Here is a 19,480-nt window from a genome sequence, read left to right on the forward strand (position 1 = left end):
CACCTATGGTCATAAACTTTGAGGCATGACACAAAAGAACAAGATCCCTGATACAAGTAACTCAAATTAGCCTTTTGATTATTTTGATTTTACTGTTATATTTTCCAATACAAAACTTTTTTTCAGCACACCATCAGCTGTGTGAATTTACTCTTATCTTTCATATTTGGACATACATACTGCATATTGGACCTGAAGTCACTCAAAACAAAAAAAAAGTTGTTTTTTTACAGTGAAATCCACAAGCATGTGTACAGAATCAATTTTATAATTTAGAAAGTTAATATACAGTGTACATTTCTAAAACTTATATAACTGTGTTGTTTGCAATATTTGTACATATTATTTGCAGGAAAATGAAAGCAACTCTGCAGTCGTTTGGGTACAACTATATAAAACTACTTACAAAACATCCTGGCACAAAACAAGATGCTAAGAAATATATATAATATATAATAGTGCTAAATAAATTATAAAGCTGGCAATTCCTTTATCAGTGTTTGTAACTATTTACAGTTATTATATATATATATAATATATATACAGTTATTTAATAAAGGCTCAGGGTGTCACAGGACACAAATTATTTGTGCCACTCTAAAAAAAAAGGTTTCTCTCCACAACTAAGCAGAGGACACATCACTGGCCTGGCACTTCCATGGTGTGTGATACCAATTTTTTTCAGTCTGCCTTTGGTGGCGTTTAGGGCAGGATCTGTGGCTGTGGAAATGGCCACAGGAACATGATCAGCTGATCTGCCTGACCCAGTAGTGAATGAGACCTTGCAGGTGCGAAGCACCACCCATTCCTCTGCTTGGATCTACTCATCTTCCTCTTCATGCCTCCCCCTCTTCTTTTCTATTTTTAGGACAAATGATTGACCCACCAATTCACTGTAAAATTTCCTGACTGTCTGCCTCAGACCGCAGCTGCGAGTCCCCCTCTTCATCTTTCAGCTCAAAAAGGAGCTGCGCTGCCTGATGTACATTCAGTCTTCGCATCATCCTTTACATACAAAATAAAAACAACTAAACATACAAACTGAATGTCACTAATCCCTGAAGTAAAAAAACTTGCTGTCAATATAGCTATCTTTCTGTTTTTCCTGCTACACCGTTCCCGCAACTCTTCAGCGTTACTCTGTTCATCCTGTTACTTGTGCAACTTTCCTCCATCTTTTAGCAACAAAAGATTGCCCGTTCTTATTAGTTAAATATGTCAAATTTCCACCAATAGCAAAGGGGGTTTCATATTGTATTTTTTATGTTTTCAAGCACATTCACTTCACAGATTAGCCAGATTTTACCATTTCTCGTTGCTTTAAACAAGGAAAATGTTCCACAAAAATATGGCTTGATTAATTCAGCATAACTCTAGTTTTACTTGGCCTATTAATACAATTTAAAAACTGGTGTATAGTTTACAACCGGCCCTACATCACAACTGAGACCCAATGAGGAAGGGTCTTGCTCTGATGGCGGTTCCAAACTCCCAGATTATGTACAAAAGACGTGTGTACGCGTCCATGGACCCCTAAAGATTAATACTGATATTCAATATATATATTAGGCCATATTATATAATAACAAAAAGATTCAATGACGCCATCAAACAAAACATGATATGTCAATCTGCATTCATGTGAGTGGGAAAAAAATTGGATTTTTTCGTAGAAACAGAGTGGGGTTTGATTTCCTACCCATGGTAGGATGGTGTGTGTGGGTAGCTCACCATCAGATTACAACTTTTCATCAACTACCAAACAAAAAAAACTTTACCATCGAGTAATGAATTGAATGTAGAGGTAAATGTGATTGTCATAAAGTCAATAACCTGGTAAATGGGACACATTGACCGTCTGGTAACAAGCTGAATTCAGAAGTAGATGCAAAAGTTTTAGCGGTTGTTTTGATGAACAACAACAGATGCCAATCAGACCACAGTCCATAGCCATAGTAAGAAGCAACACGGAAGCAGGGGAGTCACAAGGGCTTCTCGCAATTTAAAGGTAAGTGGGATTCAGCCATGGCAGTCACATGGGTTCTCAATGTCATTATGGGAACTGTTGCTAAGCTCCAAGCTACCCTGAAAGACAGGTTAATGGTGGGACTTACCATAATCAACCAGAAATAAAACGCTGAGCATGTCTGCTTAGCAATGGAATAGCAAATAGAATTTTTATCCTCCCCTGAACTAACTGGGGAGCATGAACTCCCTCAGCTATCTTCCTGATCGGTCATGTTCCGGAACCAAAGAAAACTCACTCATCAGTCCTCCTGTTGACCCTAGGAATGAGTACCTTTCGCATTAGAACCGATACGGTACCGATGCCCGGTACCTGGGAATTGTATCAGTACGCAACTGCAGTTTTTGGTACTTTTTTTGTAATTATACGGTAGTAAATATTTGATTATTAAAATAAATCTAAATTTTATTCAATTTAACATATTTAAAAGCTCCACAAGCTAATAAAGAAGGCTGGCTCTGTTCTGCTACAGTAGATCCTTCCTGCCCACAGCCATCAGAATCTACAACGACTCTTTGAAGTAACTTGTATAAGATGAGCTGGAACAACCTTTTAATTTCCCTTTGGGATTCATAAAGTATTTTTGAATTAAATTGAATTGCCATAGCAAGGGCACATCTCTTTTTAGTACCAATTCATTGTCCCTTATATAAATACAGTTTAGCCAGCAAATAAAGGAAAACAACCAGAGACTTTCAACAGAAGAACAATGAAAGAAGAATAAGATTCTGCCACTGACACCAAAGGACTTTATCTCAGCAAAAAAAGATTCCTCTGTCAAATCTTTTTGACAAATGTTTCTGCGTTTCTATCAAATGTAAGTTACCAATTGAACATAGTTGCCAAATATAAACACAGAGCAACTGTCTCCATCTCATATGAACATATTTTTTTTAAATGACATTGGCTCCAGTCCTAAGCAGTTGCTGAGATTAGACTTTAAGATGAAGTTTATAAAATACTTGAATAATGTTCCTCTTCTACCTCCCACACATAGATTTTATGTTTTTGACCAGCATATCTTTTAGCATTGTTATGATTTCGGGTTGTTTGGTTTTGGGTTTTTCCATGTTTCTCACAGTTAAGGTTTAGTATCATGTTTCCGTTTATTATTTTTCTGGTCATGCTTTAGTTTTTGTCTTCTAGTTCATGTTCTGTCAACTTAGGTTTCTGGATCACCGTCTCTGTTCATGTCTGTCCTTTTTGATCATGCCAAGCCTGTTTTGCTAGCCTGCCCATGTCAGTTTTTGCCATCACCCTCTGTAGTAAGTTTTTGTTAATTAAATCATTTCATTCACCGTCATGCTGCCTGCTTGTCTGCATTCCGGGGTCCTACGCTGCACTAACCTTAACAAGCATATGAGAAGCCTCTGATTATTCTAAGTAATTCTGATCTATGCTTGTTTGTGTTAACTTACAGAGATAGGAGTGCAGGGGTCATACCTCGATGTTGACTAGAAGAATGTAGATTCTGCTCAGTGTGGTGGTCAAACGATTTGGAAATGGTCTGAGTTAAGATGTTGGAGGACATCATGAGAGGAAATCTGTCACATGCCTCCAGGCCACTGCTGCTGTAATATGCAAACCTATTAGCCACCAGGTCATCGTTCACACAGATCTGTCAAAGAAAGAAAAATAATATACTTCTTACCACAAAGCTTCTATCACATTTTTTTTATATCTACTAAACCAAATACGCCAGTGTGACTAGTTATGGCAGGGTATAAGGTAGTATTGTCTCAGTTGTTATATTAGACGACCAACTCAACCTCCCATAGAAGGTAAAGTTAATATTTAGATCAAATTTATTTTCTAAAAACATGGATCACAATACAAGTCATTTAAGGTTACCTTTCCTATATAAACGGGTCTATAAATTGTCATTTTATGAAACAAACCGAAACTTCCTGCAAAATACGCTAAAATATCAGTGTTTTTTAAATGAACCCAGAGTTGTAACGATAACAGCAGTCACTCTCCTGCGAGTAGCACCCATAACTCTCCTACTCTGTTTCTAACTATAGAAAATGGCCATAATGCTTCAGACTCGACCCTTTACAACCAGCAAAAATCAACACATCACCAGGTGAAAGGTTTTGACCCGGTTTGGCTGTGAGAGGGGACATACTCCCCCATGGCTGCACAAGACTGATCTTGGTAAAAACATATGTAACTGATAGAGATGAAGAGAAGCATAGATAACGAAAACAAAACTGGAAACTTTGCAGATAACTCTTTCCATATTTGTTTGTTTTTCTTTTTTTTAATAACTGTTAAATTATGCTGCGTTTATATTGATTTATGTTAAAGGGATGAAGAAAGCAATTGTATTTCTGTCATTAAAAGAAAATGTGTTTGTTTCAGATAGCGCATGCACCCCCTGAAGATAAATAAAGCAATATGAGGCATGACTTTATTTCAAAGGCACCATACTGATACTAAATAGGCAACCTTTCAATAAATGTGGCTACCTCTAGACCTGGGGCCTCGTGTACAAAGCGTACTTGCACACAAAAGTCTTGCATCGCAATGTTTTACGCACAACTTGGCATGTACAAAAATGAACGTTGAGGGAAAGTGTGTGTAAATCCACGCAAACTTTTGACCTGTTGTGAAAATGTGTGGAAACCACACAAACTTTTTCGACAATAATAAACTACAAATAACTAAATCTCACCTAAATGCACTGAAATATGACTGCATTCAATTTATTTAATTCATGGAGCATCAAACCTGAAGTTTTTGCATGAGTTTCAGATTTTATGGTTTTAACCATAAAATCTCAACCTTGTGCTGCCGTGCGCCACGCTGCACTATTGCCTTGCAGCAAAAAACGTCCTGGGATCGACTCCCGGCCGGGGGTCTTTCTGCATGGAGTTTGCATGTTCTCCCCCTGCATGCGGGGTACTCCGGCTTCCTCCCACAGCCAAAAAACATGACTGTTAAGGGTAATTTAGAGAGACCAATTGACCTTAGGTGTTAATGAGTGTGTGCCTGGTTATTTGTCCTGTGTGTCTCTGTGATCCCCTGCGATGGATTGGCGACCTGTAAAGGGTGTACCCTGCCTCTCGCCCTCTGTAGACCGCTGGAGATAGGTACCAGCTCCCCACTCACCCACTATGGAAGAAGCGGTATAGAAGATGAATGAATGAATGGTTTTAACCAGAGCGATGAAACTGAATCACATTTAGCATCACACAATAATGTAACACACCTCAGAAAATGATGAAAACAACATAATTCAGATATAAACTGTGAAACTTCCTCCGTTTTTGTCACCTGTAGATGGAAATGCTCATCAGTCTGAGCGCTGAGGAGCATAAAATGCATGAGAATCATCTAAGGGGCAATTTCATTCTCACTGAAAAGGAAAACGATGGCGGATCAGCAGATTAATTCCTAACAAGTCAGCTTTGAGGTGGACAAGTTGGAGACAATCACACATGTCCATAAATAGCTGCATAACGTTGCCTGTTATTGTGGAACAATGGCAGGTTTGGCACAGAGATTGTACTGATCTGCTTGCACATGATGATGCATGGTTTATAGGCCAGTTTAGATTACTCAGGGCAGCTCTGCACTCAGTATTACAGAGGGAAACCAGGAAGAACCGTGTGACACTGGTACCAGTTCCAGTTCTCACTATGCTGCAGTCCTTTACAGAGGGAGCTGACTTAACAGGCTGTAATATTTAAATGTATAATACATGAATACTGCAAAAAAGAACAGAGTATTTACCAAATGATCGTGTTATTCTGTTCTGTTAATGCTTTTATATCAGTAGACCTTTAAGAACAATGCTAAGACCTTTTAAGTCTAAATAGGCCTGATTTGATCCACCTGCTTCAAATATAATGTTCATATTTTATGTTTGGATGTTACAAACAACAACAAACACAGAGGACATGAAATAAAATTAAATGTATTTATTACAAAGTTCACCTTGATGTTGCTGATGGTCAGATAGAGCTCAATGGCAGTAGACTCTGACTCTAAGTCATGAATCACAGCTTCTGTTTGGGTGGATGCTATGAGAAAAACCAAGGCATTTAAAAAGCAATTTAGTACAAAGATTAATATTTATTATCATATTATCACATTATCGTATACAAACAGAGTTTTTGTACCTTGAAGCAAGTTGTGCAGGTATAGTGTAGCAGAGCAGTCCCACTGACTCGAAGGCCTGCAGGAAAAAGAAACAGGGGTACTAGCTAGGCTAAGTAAAACTGTCAATCTAGGTTTAAAAGTTGAACTGTTAACACAAAAAATTTATTGTCTCACTCAAGTTCTGCTTTTTCTACAAATAGAGATACTCGCAGAGTTGTTGGTTTGATTCTTGCCAAATGGAACTTCCTCACCCAGAAAGGAAGTTGAAGGAACTTCTGTACTAATACTCTTATCCTTGTTAGAAGACAAGAATCCAGAAAATACAATTTAGCAATCAGCACAGCAGAATTTAACACAAAACACATCTGAAATAACAACTGCTCTATTTGTTTACAAAAAGACCATAAAGAGCATAACTGAGCAGTTACATGTTTCAACATTTATAGTAGCAAATATTTTTTACTTTGAACCGGGAACCAGTGCTGTTTTTCACTTACTTGTCTGAGGAGACCACAATCATTTCTCCGTGGTCAACTAGGAAACAGATAACCCGACAGCATGACGGGTCTGTGATGATGGACTCCACCACAGCACGGCACCAGGACCTCTTTACGGCCCAGAATACCACATAAACCTGAGAGGTATGACAGTAACACACAACACTCTATAATAATTATTCCACAGGATACTAAGCCAAGCAGTTTTAAACAAGCTTCACAAACTAAGAGTGAAAGTTAGGGTTACACCAATATAAAAATTCAGACTGATACCAATATAGCTGTTATGGCCGATAACCGATTTTTTTGGGGATGAGGGAGGGAGTGGACCCCCTGCTGTAGACAAAGAACATGGCGGGTTTAGTTTGGAACTTCTTAAACATTTGTGTAACAAATGATTAAACAAATGATTAAAGAAATTTCAGAGAGGAGGGAAACACAGCACAACCTTTAATACTTCAAATTTAGTCACCTTATACACAACCATTGCTTTGAAGTATTAACAGCCTATGAAGATTCCAGAGATGCTAGCAACAAGCCAGCCTTCAAGAAGCCATCGGGACTTAAATCCATTGGTAAGGCTTTTGACAAAACAAAAGGAAAATTGCCTGAGAGGACACAATGATGGCACTTGACAAACAGCCCTTCACCCTTGTCGAAGACAGAGGCTTTTCTTGGCCTACTGGCCACTTGGAGCCGTGGCTTACCATGCCGAGCCACCACTACTTTTCTGATGTGTCTTCCAGATAAGTATGATCACCAAATGCACTCACAATTTGATTAACATCAATATAATCATAAGCTTCACCAAAGATATATGGACCTGTGACCTACTCCTCAAACATGATGAGTCTGATCGCAGTGGTACAGATTCGAAACTATACAGGGCTGTGTTACATTCCCGGGAGCTACCCAGCTCACACACAAGTACACAGATTCACCAGGCATTTGAAGCTATGCTACAGTGGTGGAATATTAAGAAGGTAGTGGGGCATGTCGTCTTGCGTGATAATGCATATAACATAGCAAAGGCAATGGGTTGGTGTGGTGTTGCAAGCCGTGGTTGCGTGGCCAACTCTTTACAACTTGTCGTGAATGAGGCTGTGTTATGTCAAAGAGCGGAGTCTGACTATGTTGCCATTGGGTGCAAGATTGTTGGACATTTTAGACTTTCAAGTACGTCACGTCTCTTGAGTGAGTTACAAGCACGGCTGCAAGTGCCACAAACTCAACTACAACAAGACATAGACACAAGATGGCACGGCATGTTTTCTGCTGCTGGACACGTGATGACACAATAAAGTAACAGACTTGCGTGAGATGAGGCAGAGATGTTGACATTTCTGAAAAAAAGGTATATAAGAGTACTCCCCTAGTTTTGGGAATGTAAGTGTAATTTAAAGAATGCACCTTTTCAGTATGTTTACATGGATAAGTCTTATATTGTCAGTTGTGCTTCATATTTGTTTGGCATTTGTGGGGAAGCCAGTTTTTCAGTTTGTTGTACAAAGACAAGTCTAAGTCAATTGTGTATATTTGGCATAATAGGTGTTTTTATTAGCATTTTGAAATTGATATTTGTGGATGAATATATCCTTTTCTAGAGTAATTCAGAAAAACTATTCCAGGCAACTGTTACTTCAAGGTGGAACTATTATAACTCTTTAGCATCAAGAAGCCCCGTAACTACCTTCAGCTTATCCAGATGCTGCACCGTGAGTTTTGAAAAGAATTAAATGGAGAGAAGATTAGCGTTTCCCCTAACAATATTCAAAGAGTGTGCTGCACCCCTTAACAAGACCACCCACCCCCTCAACAAAATCACAACATGTAGTAAATTATTAGACCTCTGTACTAGAGGTGGACGATATGAGGGCCATTCCAGAATTGGAAGACAATTTAGGCACCAAATGTTTTGAACAACTGACCATTTATTTTATAATTTTTACAGATACTCAGGCACCTAAAAAACATTTATTTCTAAAATATTTCTAAATAAATCCTTTATAATCCATTATAGTAAAATTTGATCTGAACCCAAATTGAATTTAAGATAATCACTGACTTAAATTAAGTTAAGCAACTTTTGAAATCTATCTTATTCAAGTTTTGATTCATGATTTTTTTTTACTTATTTCAACATTTAGTTTTTATTATTTGTTGAAATGTATCATTAATTTAATTATTTAATCCATTGGAAGGACAATAGATTAAATCCTTGTGAGCTGAGAACTTAATTTAAGATTATTTAAAAAAATAAACAACATGGTAACGGTTACACAAAGTAACAGGGTTGAAGGAACACATTCCATTTGATTGTAAATCACGACATAACAATCATGTAACAATCAGGAATTCTTTAATTCAATTTTCAGTGCCAAAAATGTTTTTTGGTAGTACGTTTTATTCATCTCTTGCATGCACCCCAGGATAGATAGCACAGTGGTACATGAAGGTACACCATTTCCCACAACCTCTTTCCTGTCCCACTGCCATTCAGTGTTGCTCTATATGTGGCCCTTTGTGTGGTAATCCACAGGATTAAAAGTTAAAGCATTTTTTTAACACTGCCGTTTATTGATGAATCCTGACTACTAAAGAGTTACGGCTTGCAGACATCGTCCTTTCTGCAGGGCCACACAGGTGACACTCTTGTACTTGGCTTAAAAGATACCTTCCCTGCACGAAGAATGAAGAATGGATGGCATGCATGACAACTGACAGCGGTGCAAAAGTTGTCAGTGCACTCCGGATAAACAGCTGGACCAGACTGCCACTTTTTGGCCACCGGCTTCATATTGTGATTGGTAAGTTACGTTTATTGTTTCTATTTGTGACTTACTTTTACACAATTGTTTATTATCGTTAATAAAATTATCATCATCACCATTATTATTATTATTATTATTAATGGTAGTCGTAGGCAGTAGTGGGCCCTGAGGGACACTCAAAGACAACTGGAGCTTCCTGCCCACAAACTAATTACTAATTCACCCACAACACAAAGCCCTTGGTCCTCTGTTAGAGGTTAGCAATGCACTTTCAGGTGAGAATGTTGTCAGACACCTACTTCAAACCTGTCCTGTCAGTGTTCAACACCAAGGTCCTAGCAGTCTGAGGACACAGACCTGCCCAAAACAATCAAACAAACCATTCTGGGCTACCTGAACACAAAATACAAAGATGACACTGACCTCTGAAGTTTGGCATCTACACCTGACCGCCGCTTCAAAAATCGTTACAATGATGATGACAAGGTTGAAGCAATTTTATCAACAATCACCACTGAGCTGCAAGCCATGGCAGCAGAAGAAGACTGTTTCCCCAGGCCCCTCAACAGCTCAGTGAACTACATCAGAGGATGCAGGAAGGGGGGATGACACTAAGAAGCCACCCAAAAAGGCTAAAATAATCATTCAGATGTTACTTTAATACCAAGACATTAGAGAAGGGGGGTCACTAGCCACTGTCATTGAAAATGAACCCAGGAACTACTTAAAGATCCCTGAGGTGGACAGTGATGTTAATCTTTTTCAGTGGCGGAAATTTAAAGAGATAAATTTTCCCAGGCGACGAAACTGGCCAGAAAATATCTACGCATACCTGCCTCAAGCAGCCGTCAGAGAGGGCATTCAGCAAAGGTGGAATTGTTCTACCCAGGGTTCGTAGATGTTTCCCATAGTAAAATTCAAGCACTTTTGAAGCATTTTCAAGTAAACTTTTTAAACTATTCCTGCACCAAACGTCTGTATCTCTGTGCGCCATTTCTTCGTTGAGCTTTATAACCACGACACAGCGTTTCCTATATGAAGGAACCCTATCAACAACTTAAAATACTATGCAGCTGATTAATATTCAGCAAGTTTTAATATTGATATAAAATGAACATATAGGCAGAAGGAGCCCAAAAGACATCAGAGGCACAGCACGCATGACTGAACATTGCCAAGCCACAGGTAGGAAATTCAACCATTAGCTAACCACTTTTATTAGCGTTTTCAATAAAATGTTTTCTTGCTGCACATTTTAAGGTACAGTAGATGACAATAACCCTTGCTCAATCCGTCTTTCAATCAATTTGCAATTTATCTGCAAAGGTGTTAGCTAGCTTAAATGTAAAATTCCTTCACACTACTATGTCTTACTGCTCAGGAATGCTGATTCGCCCATCGCAAAAAGCTGCAGGTCCTTCTGGCATATGTGGCAGAAAGTTACTTGAGGATTTGGTCCTCGTTTCAACCATGTTTTTTATCAAGTGTTTTCGAGCCAGGGGTCATTGAAACGGAAACCACCTGGCGTGCCGTTTTCCTACGCTCTCCGGAGACGTGTGCAACTACCAAGACTCAGCTACATGCTCAAAGTAGGTCTGCTTCGTAGCTATGCCAGAGGATGCACCCAGTCCAGCGGCTGGTCTTTTTTACCAGGTCATGTCTAGCGCTCACCGACCAGTATTACAAAAAGATGCAAACCCAATCTGAGTGGCAGCGAGGCTTTCTGAGACTTCATTAAATGCAAAATGATCGCTGTCGATTTGGTGCCTTTAACATAAAAATATCTAATTGAGTTAAAGTGCTCTTCATAACAAAACAGTGCAGTTAGAATATCATGCACTTTCAAGGACTTTATACAAATATCAAGGACATTCCAAACCTTGAAAACACCTTGTTAAAATTCAAGGATTTTCAAGCACAAGTATGAATCCTGTGTACCCTGCCAGAGGGCTTCACTCAAGCCTGATGCTATGGACAGATTGGTGTTTTTGGCTCATAACTTAAAGTAAATAACCTGCACTTAACCGTTGGCCTGCGTTTCTTTCTGCAGAGTTCTGGCCAAATTTGAGTGTCAGTAAAATACTTGGTATTGTTTGTCAGTTTGATTTGAAATATTTAATTTGGTTTACATTTTAATGTAATCTTAATCTATGTTTAATCTATGTTTACATTTGTGTATTTATTTTTGTACAAACGCTTAAGACACTATTGAGCAAACCTTATTTGGAATATTGCCCTGCATTTATGCCTGGACATAACCTGAAGTTGGTCATTGTCAAATATGGCCATTAAATATTGTTAGTGGAGTAGAGACGTGCGGAGGTGGAATTATCAATGGAAAAGGGGCAAAAGAGACCAAGCTTCTGCATTTGCTCCAAAGGGTTGAAGAACAGCATCTAATTTAATTCGGGTAAGCATTTTAGAGGCATTTTTAGGTGTTTTGGGGGGGAAAGTTAAGAGGTTACGAGCAAATTTAAATTCAGAATATAACCAAAAATCTTAATTTAAGATTAAAGGGCTAACCATGAAATACATAAGTCAGAGCAACCTTCAAAAGAGTTACAATACCTGTCCTTCCTCTAATGACTTAGGTTTCAGTCGCTGTAGGTCTTGAGTGAGATCATGGTAGAAAAGGTTCATCTGAGCCTGGAGATTAATGTAATGTTCCATGGTCTCCTCATTGCTGCAAACAACCCGACCCCAGAGGCAAGATGGACTCTCCACCTTCAGAGGCCGGTAGACATGTTAGAAACTTGCACATAAATTCAGTTTATACTGGGCCAATAAAAAAACAAATATCATCTGGAGACACTTTACAAAAAAAAGTCTACAATTTGAAGTGAAGGAGACTTATAAGTTAAAACTGAACATTCTAAGTGAGTAAGATTAGTTTATCAAAAATACTGAAACCTTTCTATCAAATTGCCCTAAGTTTTTAAAAATTACTTTTGACCCCAATACTATCCTGCTATAAGGACATTTGACAAACGAACATAAGCGGCAAGAAAGACACAGCTGAGCAGGTATATTCACACTAATTGGGGAAAAGCATTGCAGTCATTTTTTAAGCAAAAGCAGCAATGTTTACTTGTCGTAACAGGCATGAACAGTTGTGAGATCTGGTCTTTAAAGACAGTTGGATTTGGGACTTTGTGAAGGCCATGCCCATAGCTACATGTTAGCCTGTTTTATCCATTTTAACACCTGTTCTGATGTGTGTTCGGGACAATTGTCCTATGAGATTACTCAACTGTGGCCAAGTTTCAACCATCTACCTGTTGATTTAGGATAAGGTTGAAGAACCATTTCAATTCTTCAAAATCCCATCTGTGTGTAATGGACAAACATGCAGTGAAGCAGCCAAATATTATGTTACTACCACTAAGCTTGACCTTAAAACTCTTCTCTACAAGGCATGTATCTTGTCTATTTTTTACAGATTCGAATTTCAGTTAAAGCAGGAGCTTTTTGCTTTATCTGCTTCCTGTCATTCCATGTCCAATTAAAAAAATCGCGTTCACTTCATCCAATATAAAATGTTTTGAAAAAACTTAATTTTATGGTCTGAACAGTTAGAACTACAATTTTTATTTTATGGGAACATCTATCCATTTTCTATACCTGCTTCCTTTGTACAGGGTCGCAGGGGAGCTGGTGCCTATATCCAGCAGTCTACGGGCGAGAGGCGGGGGGAAACCCCAGACAGGTAGTTCGTAGTCCTTCACAGAGCAACACAGAGACACACAGGACAAATAACCATGCACACACCCATTCACACCTAAGGGCAATTTAGAGAGACCAATTAACGTAACACTCATGTTTTTGGATGGTGGGAGGAGGCCAGAGTACCCGGAGAGAACCCACTTATGCACGGGGAGAACACGCAAATTCCATGCAGAAAGATCCCTGGCAGGGAGTCAAACCCAGGACCTTCTTGCTGCAAGGCAACAGTGCTACCAACTGTAACTCTGGTGTATAATTGGGTAGTATGCACAGAAGGCGTGGGCTGCAGAGAATGTTATTGATTCTGGTTTTAAATTGCTTGTGTTTTGATGGAGATTGCATGTTTTGCTTGTTTTACTCAATGCAAACGGCCAGTGTTCACTCACTGAGCAAACTTTCCCTGTTGAGACAATAAAGTATGTTTTGTATTCTTTAGCGGTTTACTGCTGACTGTAACTATGGTGTTTCAGCATCTTCCACTTTGTGACAGTCTTTACTATTGGTGGTTCTTCAAGGGATTGTTTGTGAACCTGAACTTTAAGCAAAACGCTGTTAATTTGTGCAATTAATTCGGACTGTGATGAAGACTTCCCATGACATGAAAGTCATGTTTAGCAGTAGTACATGACAAAAACAGCATTAGCATTGAGTTGATCATAAGTACAGTACAAACTAACACAGATTAAGACATTTAAGACATTCTGGATTACTTTAAATGAAAACAGCAACAAAGCAATTTGTACTGTCAGCACTCTAACTGCATTTTTGTATTGTGTTCTGAGAAATACCAGTCTCTGAAAGATCAATTACATTTTTGACTATTGCAATGTTTGAGCTGTCAAGATGTTGTACATTCAAAATAAGCTCCAAAATATTTTTTTCACACATATAATATTTCACAAATCACAAAATGGGGTTTCTATAATCTGCCATAAATGTAAGCTAATTATGTCAAGGTTTGACCTGTCAAGGCGTGGTATTCAAAATGGTTCCTTCTACGGTGGCTTCATCCTAAAATGCTGTAAAAATCCCCCATTTTCAAGCTTTGCTAATTGAATAAAGGTTCCAAAAAACAAAAACTGCGATTGCTGTCCAGTTTCTTAAATGCACCAGAACAGCCCTTTAGTTAAGCGCTGAACCGGCAGCTGCGAATCGGACGCCAACTTCAATGTCATGGTGGAATGCTTCTCACCTTCAAAATTGATATTTTCAGCATTTCGTGAATTGCCCATTCGACACCACCATCTACAGACAAACAGACACTAAGAAAAAAACATGCAAGCAGTTAATGTAAAAGTGTTTAGCTGGGACTGAGGAAAAGCCACAATGTGCTCCCGCCTGTCAGCTAAGCTAACTGACGTTAACGTTAGCCAAATGTGGTTTACCAATTCCCCCAAAATAAAAACTAATATATGCTCGTATGGCACATTTTAAACCTCTCTTTAACGGCAACTCTTAGTTGTTCTTCTCGTTGTTAACAGTTTATTGTAAGCGGGTAAACATACCTTTTTCAGAGGTCCACCGGTAACCGCTGACTGTCTCAGCCAAAGAGAGATGACACACACTGACCGCTAGAGGTCCCTACGGAGACACCACTCGACTCGTGAAAAAGGTTTTTTCCAAATTGGATTAAAGATTCAGATTTTACTTGCAATTATTCTGGTTACCTTATAGCAATTTCAAGATCTTTATGCTGTCCAGTTTTCCAAAGAGCTTGAAATGGTACGTTAAGAAGTGTGAGCAAGCAATGTTAAAATTCTGCTTGTGCTTTGTTACATTAAAAGGAACATATAATGCAAAATCCACTTTTTTAGCCTTTAAATACACTTTGTTGTGTACTTGGAGTCTCTAGGAGTGCAGAATAATTAAATTTATTCTTTCCGTGCATTGTGCAAATATCTTTAAATTTGGATTGGGTCATATTTTTCAATCTGTTCAGTTTTCTCTATCCTTTAATACAGGTCCTTCTCAAAATATTAGCATATTGTAATAAAGTTCATTATTTTCCATAATGTCATGATGAAAATTTAACATTCATATGTTTTAGATTTATTGCACACTAACTGAAATATTTCAGGTCTTTTATTGTCTTAATACGGATGATTGTGGCATACAGCTCATGAAAACCCAAAATTCCTATCTCACAAAATTAGCATATCATTAAAAGGGTCTCTAAACGAGCTATGAACCTAATCATGTGAATCAACGAGTTAACTCTAAACACCTGCAAAAGATTCCTGAGGCCTTTAAAACTCCCAGCCTGGTTCATCACTCAAAACCCCAATCATGGGTAAGACTGCCGACCTGACTGCTGTCCAGAAGGCCACTATTGACACCCTCAAGCAAGAGGGTAAGACACAGAAAGACATTTTTGAACGAATAGGCTGTTCCCAGTGTGCTGTATCAAGGCACCTCAGTGGGAAGTCTGTGGGAAGGAAAAAGTGTGGCAGAAAACGCTGCACAACGAGAAGAGGTGACCGGACCCTGAGGAAGATTGTGGAGAAGAGCCGATTCCAGACCTTGGGGGACCTGCGGAAGAAGTGGACTGAGTCTGGAGTAGAAACATCCAGAGCCACCGTGCACAGGCGTGTGCAGGAAATGGGCTACAGGTGCCGCATTCTCCGGGTCAAGCCACTTTTGAACCAGAAACAGCAGCAGAAGCGCCTGACCTGGGCTACAGAGAAGCAGCACTGAACCGTTGCTCAGTGGTCCAAAGTACTTTTTTCGGATGAAAGCAAATTCTGCATGTCATTCGGAAATCAAGGTGCCAGAGTCTGGAGGAAGACTGGGGAGAAGGAAATGCCAAAATGCCAGAAGTCCAGTGTCAAGTACCCACAGTCAGTGATGGTCTGGGGTGCCGTGTCAGCTGCTGGTGTTGGTCCACTGTGTTTTATCAAGGGCAGGGTCAATGCAGCTACCTATCAGAAGATTTTGGAGCACTTCATGCTTCCATCTGCTGAAAAGCTTTATGGAGATGAAGATTTCATTTTTCAGCACGACCTGGCACCTGCTCACAGTGCCAAAACCACTGGTAAATGGTTTACTGACCATGGTATCACTGTGCTCAATTGGCCTGCCAACTCTCCTGACCTGAACCCCATAGAGAATTTGTGGGATATTGTGAAGAGAACATTGAGAGACTCAAGACCCAACACTCTGGATGAGCTAAAGGCTGCTATCGAAGCATCCTGGGCCTCCATAAGACCTCAGCAGTGCCACAGGCTGATTGCCTCCATGCCACGCCGCATTGAAGCAGTAATTTCTGCCAAAGGCTTCCCGACCAAGTATTGAGTGCAAAACTGTACATGATTATTTGAAGGTTGACGTTTTTTGTATTAAAAACACTTTTCTTTTATTGGTCGGATAAAATATGCTAATTTTGCGAGATAGGAATTTTGGGTTTTCATGAGCTGTATGCCACAATCATCCGTATTAAGACAATAAAAGACCTGAAATATTTCAGTTAGTGTGCAATGAATCTAAAATATATGAATGTTACATTTTCATCATGACATTATGGAAAATAATGAACTTTATCACAATATGCTAATATTTTGAGAAGGACCTGTATGTGTTTTTAACTGTTACATCACAAAATTTGCTGCAGAACAGCTAAACAAGGTCATGGACTTCCGGCTGATCAATTACATGTATCTGCCATTTTTATGTCGGGTGTATTAACCCACACAATTCATTACAGCGTCCCCCAGCATCAGAATCTCTTCAAAGTGCCTGGTAACATTTTATTTTTCATATAAATGTAACCACACCAGTGGGGAAATTCCTATTTCCAGAACACACCGAGAAAGACCAGTCTGCCCCGAGTTCAACCCCAGGAACCACCAGGATCCAAATGATGCCTATCCTCACCCAAGGCCAACCACCCACCTCCACCCCAGAAGAACAACATACAACCACCCTAACATTCGAACAACTCCCAGAACACATAAGACATTAGACACCCAGGTTGACTTCGCCCCAAACCCTCCCACCCTGCCAGCAGAATGCACTCCTTGAAGGAGAAAGCACCTGTAACGAGATGGTACCTACTTGCCAGTTTAGGAGGCCCCTAAGCCCACCGATTGTCTGAAGGCGCCCGGGGCAAGTGCCAGAGCATGCACTGGGCTAAAGCATACCCGCCAGAACCCAAGCCCCCCAGGCCCAGCCAGGACCCCAGCCTGGGTCGACATGCCCCAGGAACCCCGAGCCCACCCCAGACCCCCCCAGAAGCAGCACGGCCACCAGGCCTTTTCTTTCTTTTTTTTCTTCCCCTGCTTCATTTCACAACACATAATTATAATTGTACATTGTTAATTCCAGTATTACTACATGCAAAGAAGAAAAGAATAAACAACATTCAAGTTTAGCTGCATTCCCGTTCACAAAGGAAAAAAGAGATGAACGGGCAGATTGGTTATAAAGGGAATCATTCTCTTTAGAGAAGGAAATGGTTTTCCATCTAGCAGTGGCATCTCGTTACCATTTGGCGCCATCACGTAGTGAAAGTTAAAAAATTAAATCATACTTAACCCTGCCACAATTAACCTTTTTATGCATAAATAAGTCTGAACAATAGTTTCTTATGCCATCAATTAAATCAAACGTATCATTTAATGCACCTACCACCTCCGGTGAAAAGCTAAGTCTCAAATAAGGGACAGTATTTTTTAATCTGGTCAGAAGTCAATGGTAGATGTATTCATTTAGAAATCATAGAGTTAACAGCATTTTCCTCCTATCTGTATGCCTTCAAGAAGTGAAAATTTAGCCAAATTTAATCAATGTAATTTGCATCAATGTATTTGTTGTGAGAATTTTTGAAAAACCTTTTTCAAACTTTTGTCTATAGGCCTGTTGCCTCAAAATTGTCCCTTTTTCGTCCTGTAGAATGTTTTCCCTTCCAGTTTGTAGAAGAGTTGTCACAAGACTGACGCTGCAAATTCTAGAGAACAAAGATGTTACTTTACAGCAAAACTAATCCACTCAATGCTGGATATCATAGTCTCTGTAAATTTACTATGAGGCGTCCATACAGGACTCATCACTGTCTTATGTACGAGTCCTTGAACTGGTTAGCTCTCCATATCAGAAGAAAACCTCTTTGGTTATTTACTTTTAAATGTATCTATTTTAATTGTTTTCCATGTTTCATAACAGTTCGAGTTATAGCCATCTGCAAAATTATAATGACTGAATGTTTTCATTCTACTTTAGCTCTATATAGTTGTATCTGCATTTTCCTAATGCAGTTAGTCTGCATTTTAAGAGTGGAGTAGCTAGTTTTATTAGTTGCTATTATTTTAATGTCTTTCACATCTCGATGAGTCTCTTTTTAGGTGCAGGATTCTAAAAGGGTCAGAGCATTGTATCCAATAAATTGTGAATGTAAGTACTGAATCTCAACCCTAGATACCATTTTCAAAATCTGGTTCCCCTTTCCATATCAGATTATAAGGCTGAATAAAATTGACAAACACTAAAATAAAGGGTATATATCTTATAACCTTAATTTGTCTTCGTCAGTTTTATGAACACCATATAATTTTAACTTTAATAAGCCTGTCCAGTAATTCTGTTAAAGCCTGTTTAATTTGTGTTGAATTTGTTATAGCTAAGGACCGAAAGACTCTAGTGCAGGCCACAACCAAGAGACAGAATGCAAGTTTAATGGTTTTATTGTACCACAGGGGATGAGAATGTGGTCTTTTGGGGATCTGGCTTCGGGCAGGGCAGTTTATTGAAGGAGAGAAGGTGGTTAATTAAACGGTCTTGAGTTGGAGCTGAATTGTGGGTTGGAGAAAAATAATCTTACTGTTCTAAAGTTTGGATGTTTCCACGGAAGAGGTCAGTCACACCATGAGGATGGGTTTGACAGGCAAGGCTTTTGTATGGTGATTGGAATTTTCTCTCTCTTTCTTTCCAGCCAGAGGATCGAACCGTTGGAGGGTGGACAGTCAGGTGAATGGGCTGATTCCAGAGGTGAAGATGAGGTAAGAAATCCTCAGAACAAATTCTTTCCTGGAGGAGGGAGGAGACGCTTGGTCTGGTAATTCACCTGGGTGCTTTGGGTTAATTCAATTCAATTAAATTCAAAAATACTTTATTAATCCCAAAGGGAAATTAAATGTTGTCATAGCTCATATTATGAAGGTTTCCTCAAAGAGCCATTGCAGATGCTGATGGCTGTGGGCAGGAAGGATCTCGTGTAGCGCTCCGTCTTACAGCAGATCTGAAGAAGCCTCTGACTGAAGGCACTCTGTTGTTGTAGGACAGTCTCATGAAGAGGATGCTCAGGGTTCTCCATAGTGTTCTTCATTTTATGAAGAATCCTTCTTTGCACAATGATCTCCAGAGGT

General features: G+C 39.3%; 1 protein-coding gene across 4 annotated transcripts in view; it reads right to left on the bottom strand.

Annotated features, from left to right (window-relative positions):
• tdrd12 (tudor domain containing 12) overlaps positions 1-14,886 on the bottom strand; it is a 140,802-nt gene extending 125,916 nt beyond the window's left edge. For 2 of the 4 annotated variants that reach the window (XM_047383579.1, XM_047383569.1), the window contains exons 1-9: positions 14,792-14,883; positions 14,630-14,705; positions 14,317-14,386; positions 11,970-12,125; positions 6,631-6,767; positions 6,308-6,427; positions 6,154-6,209; positions 5,969-6,054; positions 3,470-3,644 (exon numbers count right to left, since the gene is read on the bottom strand). In XM_047383579.1, coding sequence (XP_047239535.1) covers positions 3,470-3,644; positions 5,969-6,054; positions 6,154-6,209; positions 6,308-6,427; positions 6,631-6,767; positions 11,970-12,125; positions 14,317-14,340 — 754 coding nt within the window. In that variant the 5' untranslated portion in view covers positions 14,341-14,386; positions 14,630-14,705; positions 14,792-14,883. Of the gene's footprint in view, positions 1-3,469; positions 3,645-5,968; positions 6,055-6,153; positions 6,210-6,307; positions 6,428-6,630; positions 6,768-11,969; positions 12,126-14,316; positions 14,387-14,629; positions 14,706-14,791 lie in introns of all 4 variants that reach the window. The other 2 variants (XM_047383589.1, XM_047383601.1) reach the window with 2 other exon arrangements.
• Positions 14,887-19,480: the final 4,594 nt, after the last annotated feature.

The sequence above is a fragment of the Girardinichthys multiradiatus genome, chromosome 2 (genome assembly GCF_021462225.1).
Source record: "Girardinichthys multiradiatus isolate DD_20200921_A chromosome 2, DD_fGirMul_XY1, whole genome shotgun sequence".
Classification (NCBI taxonomy): Eukaryota; Metazoa; Chordata; class Actinopteri; order Cyprinodontiformes; family Goodeidae; genus Girardinichthys; species Girardinichthys multiradiatus.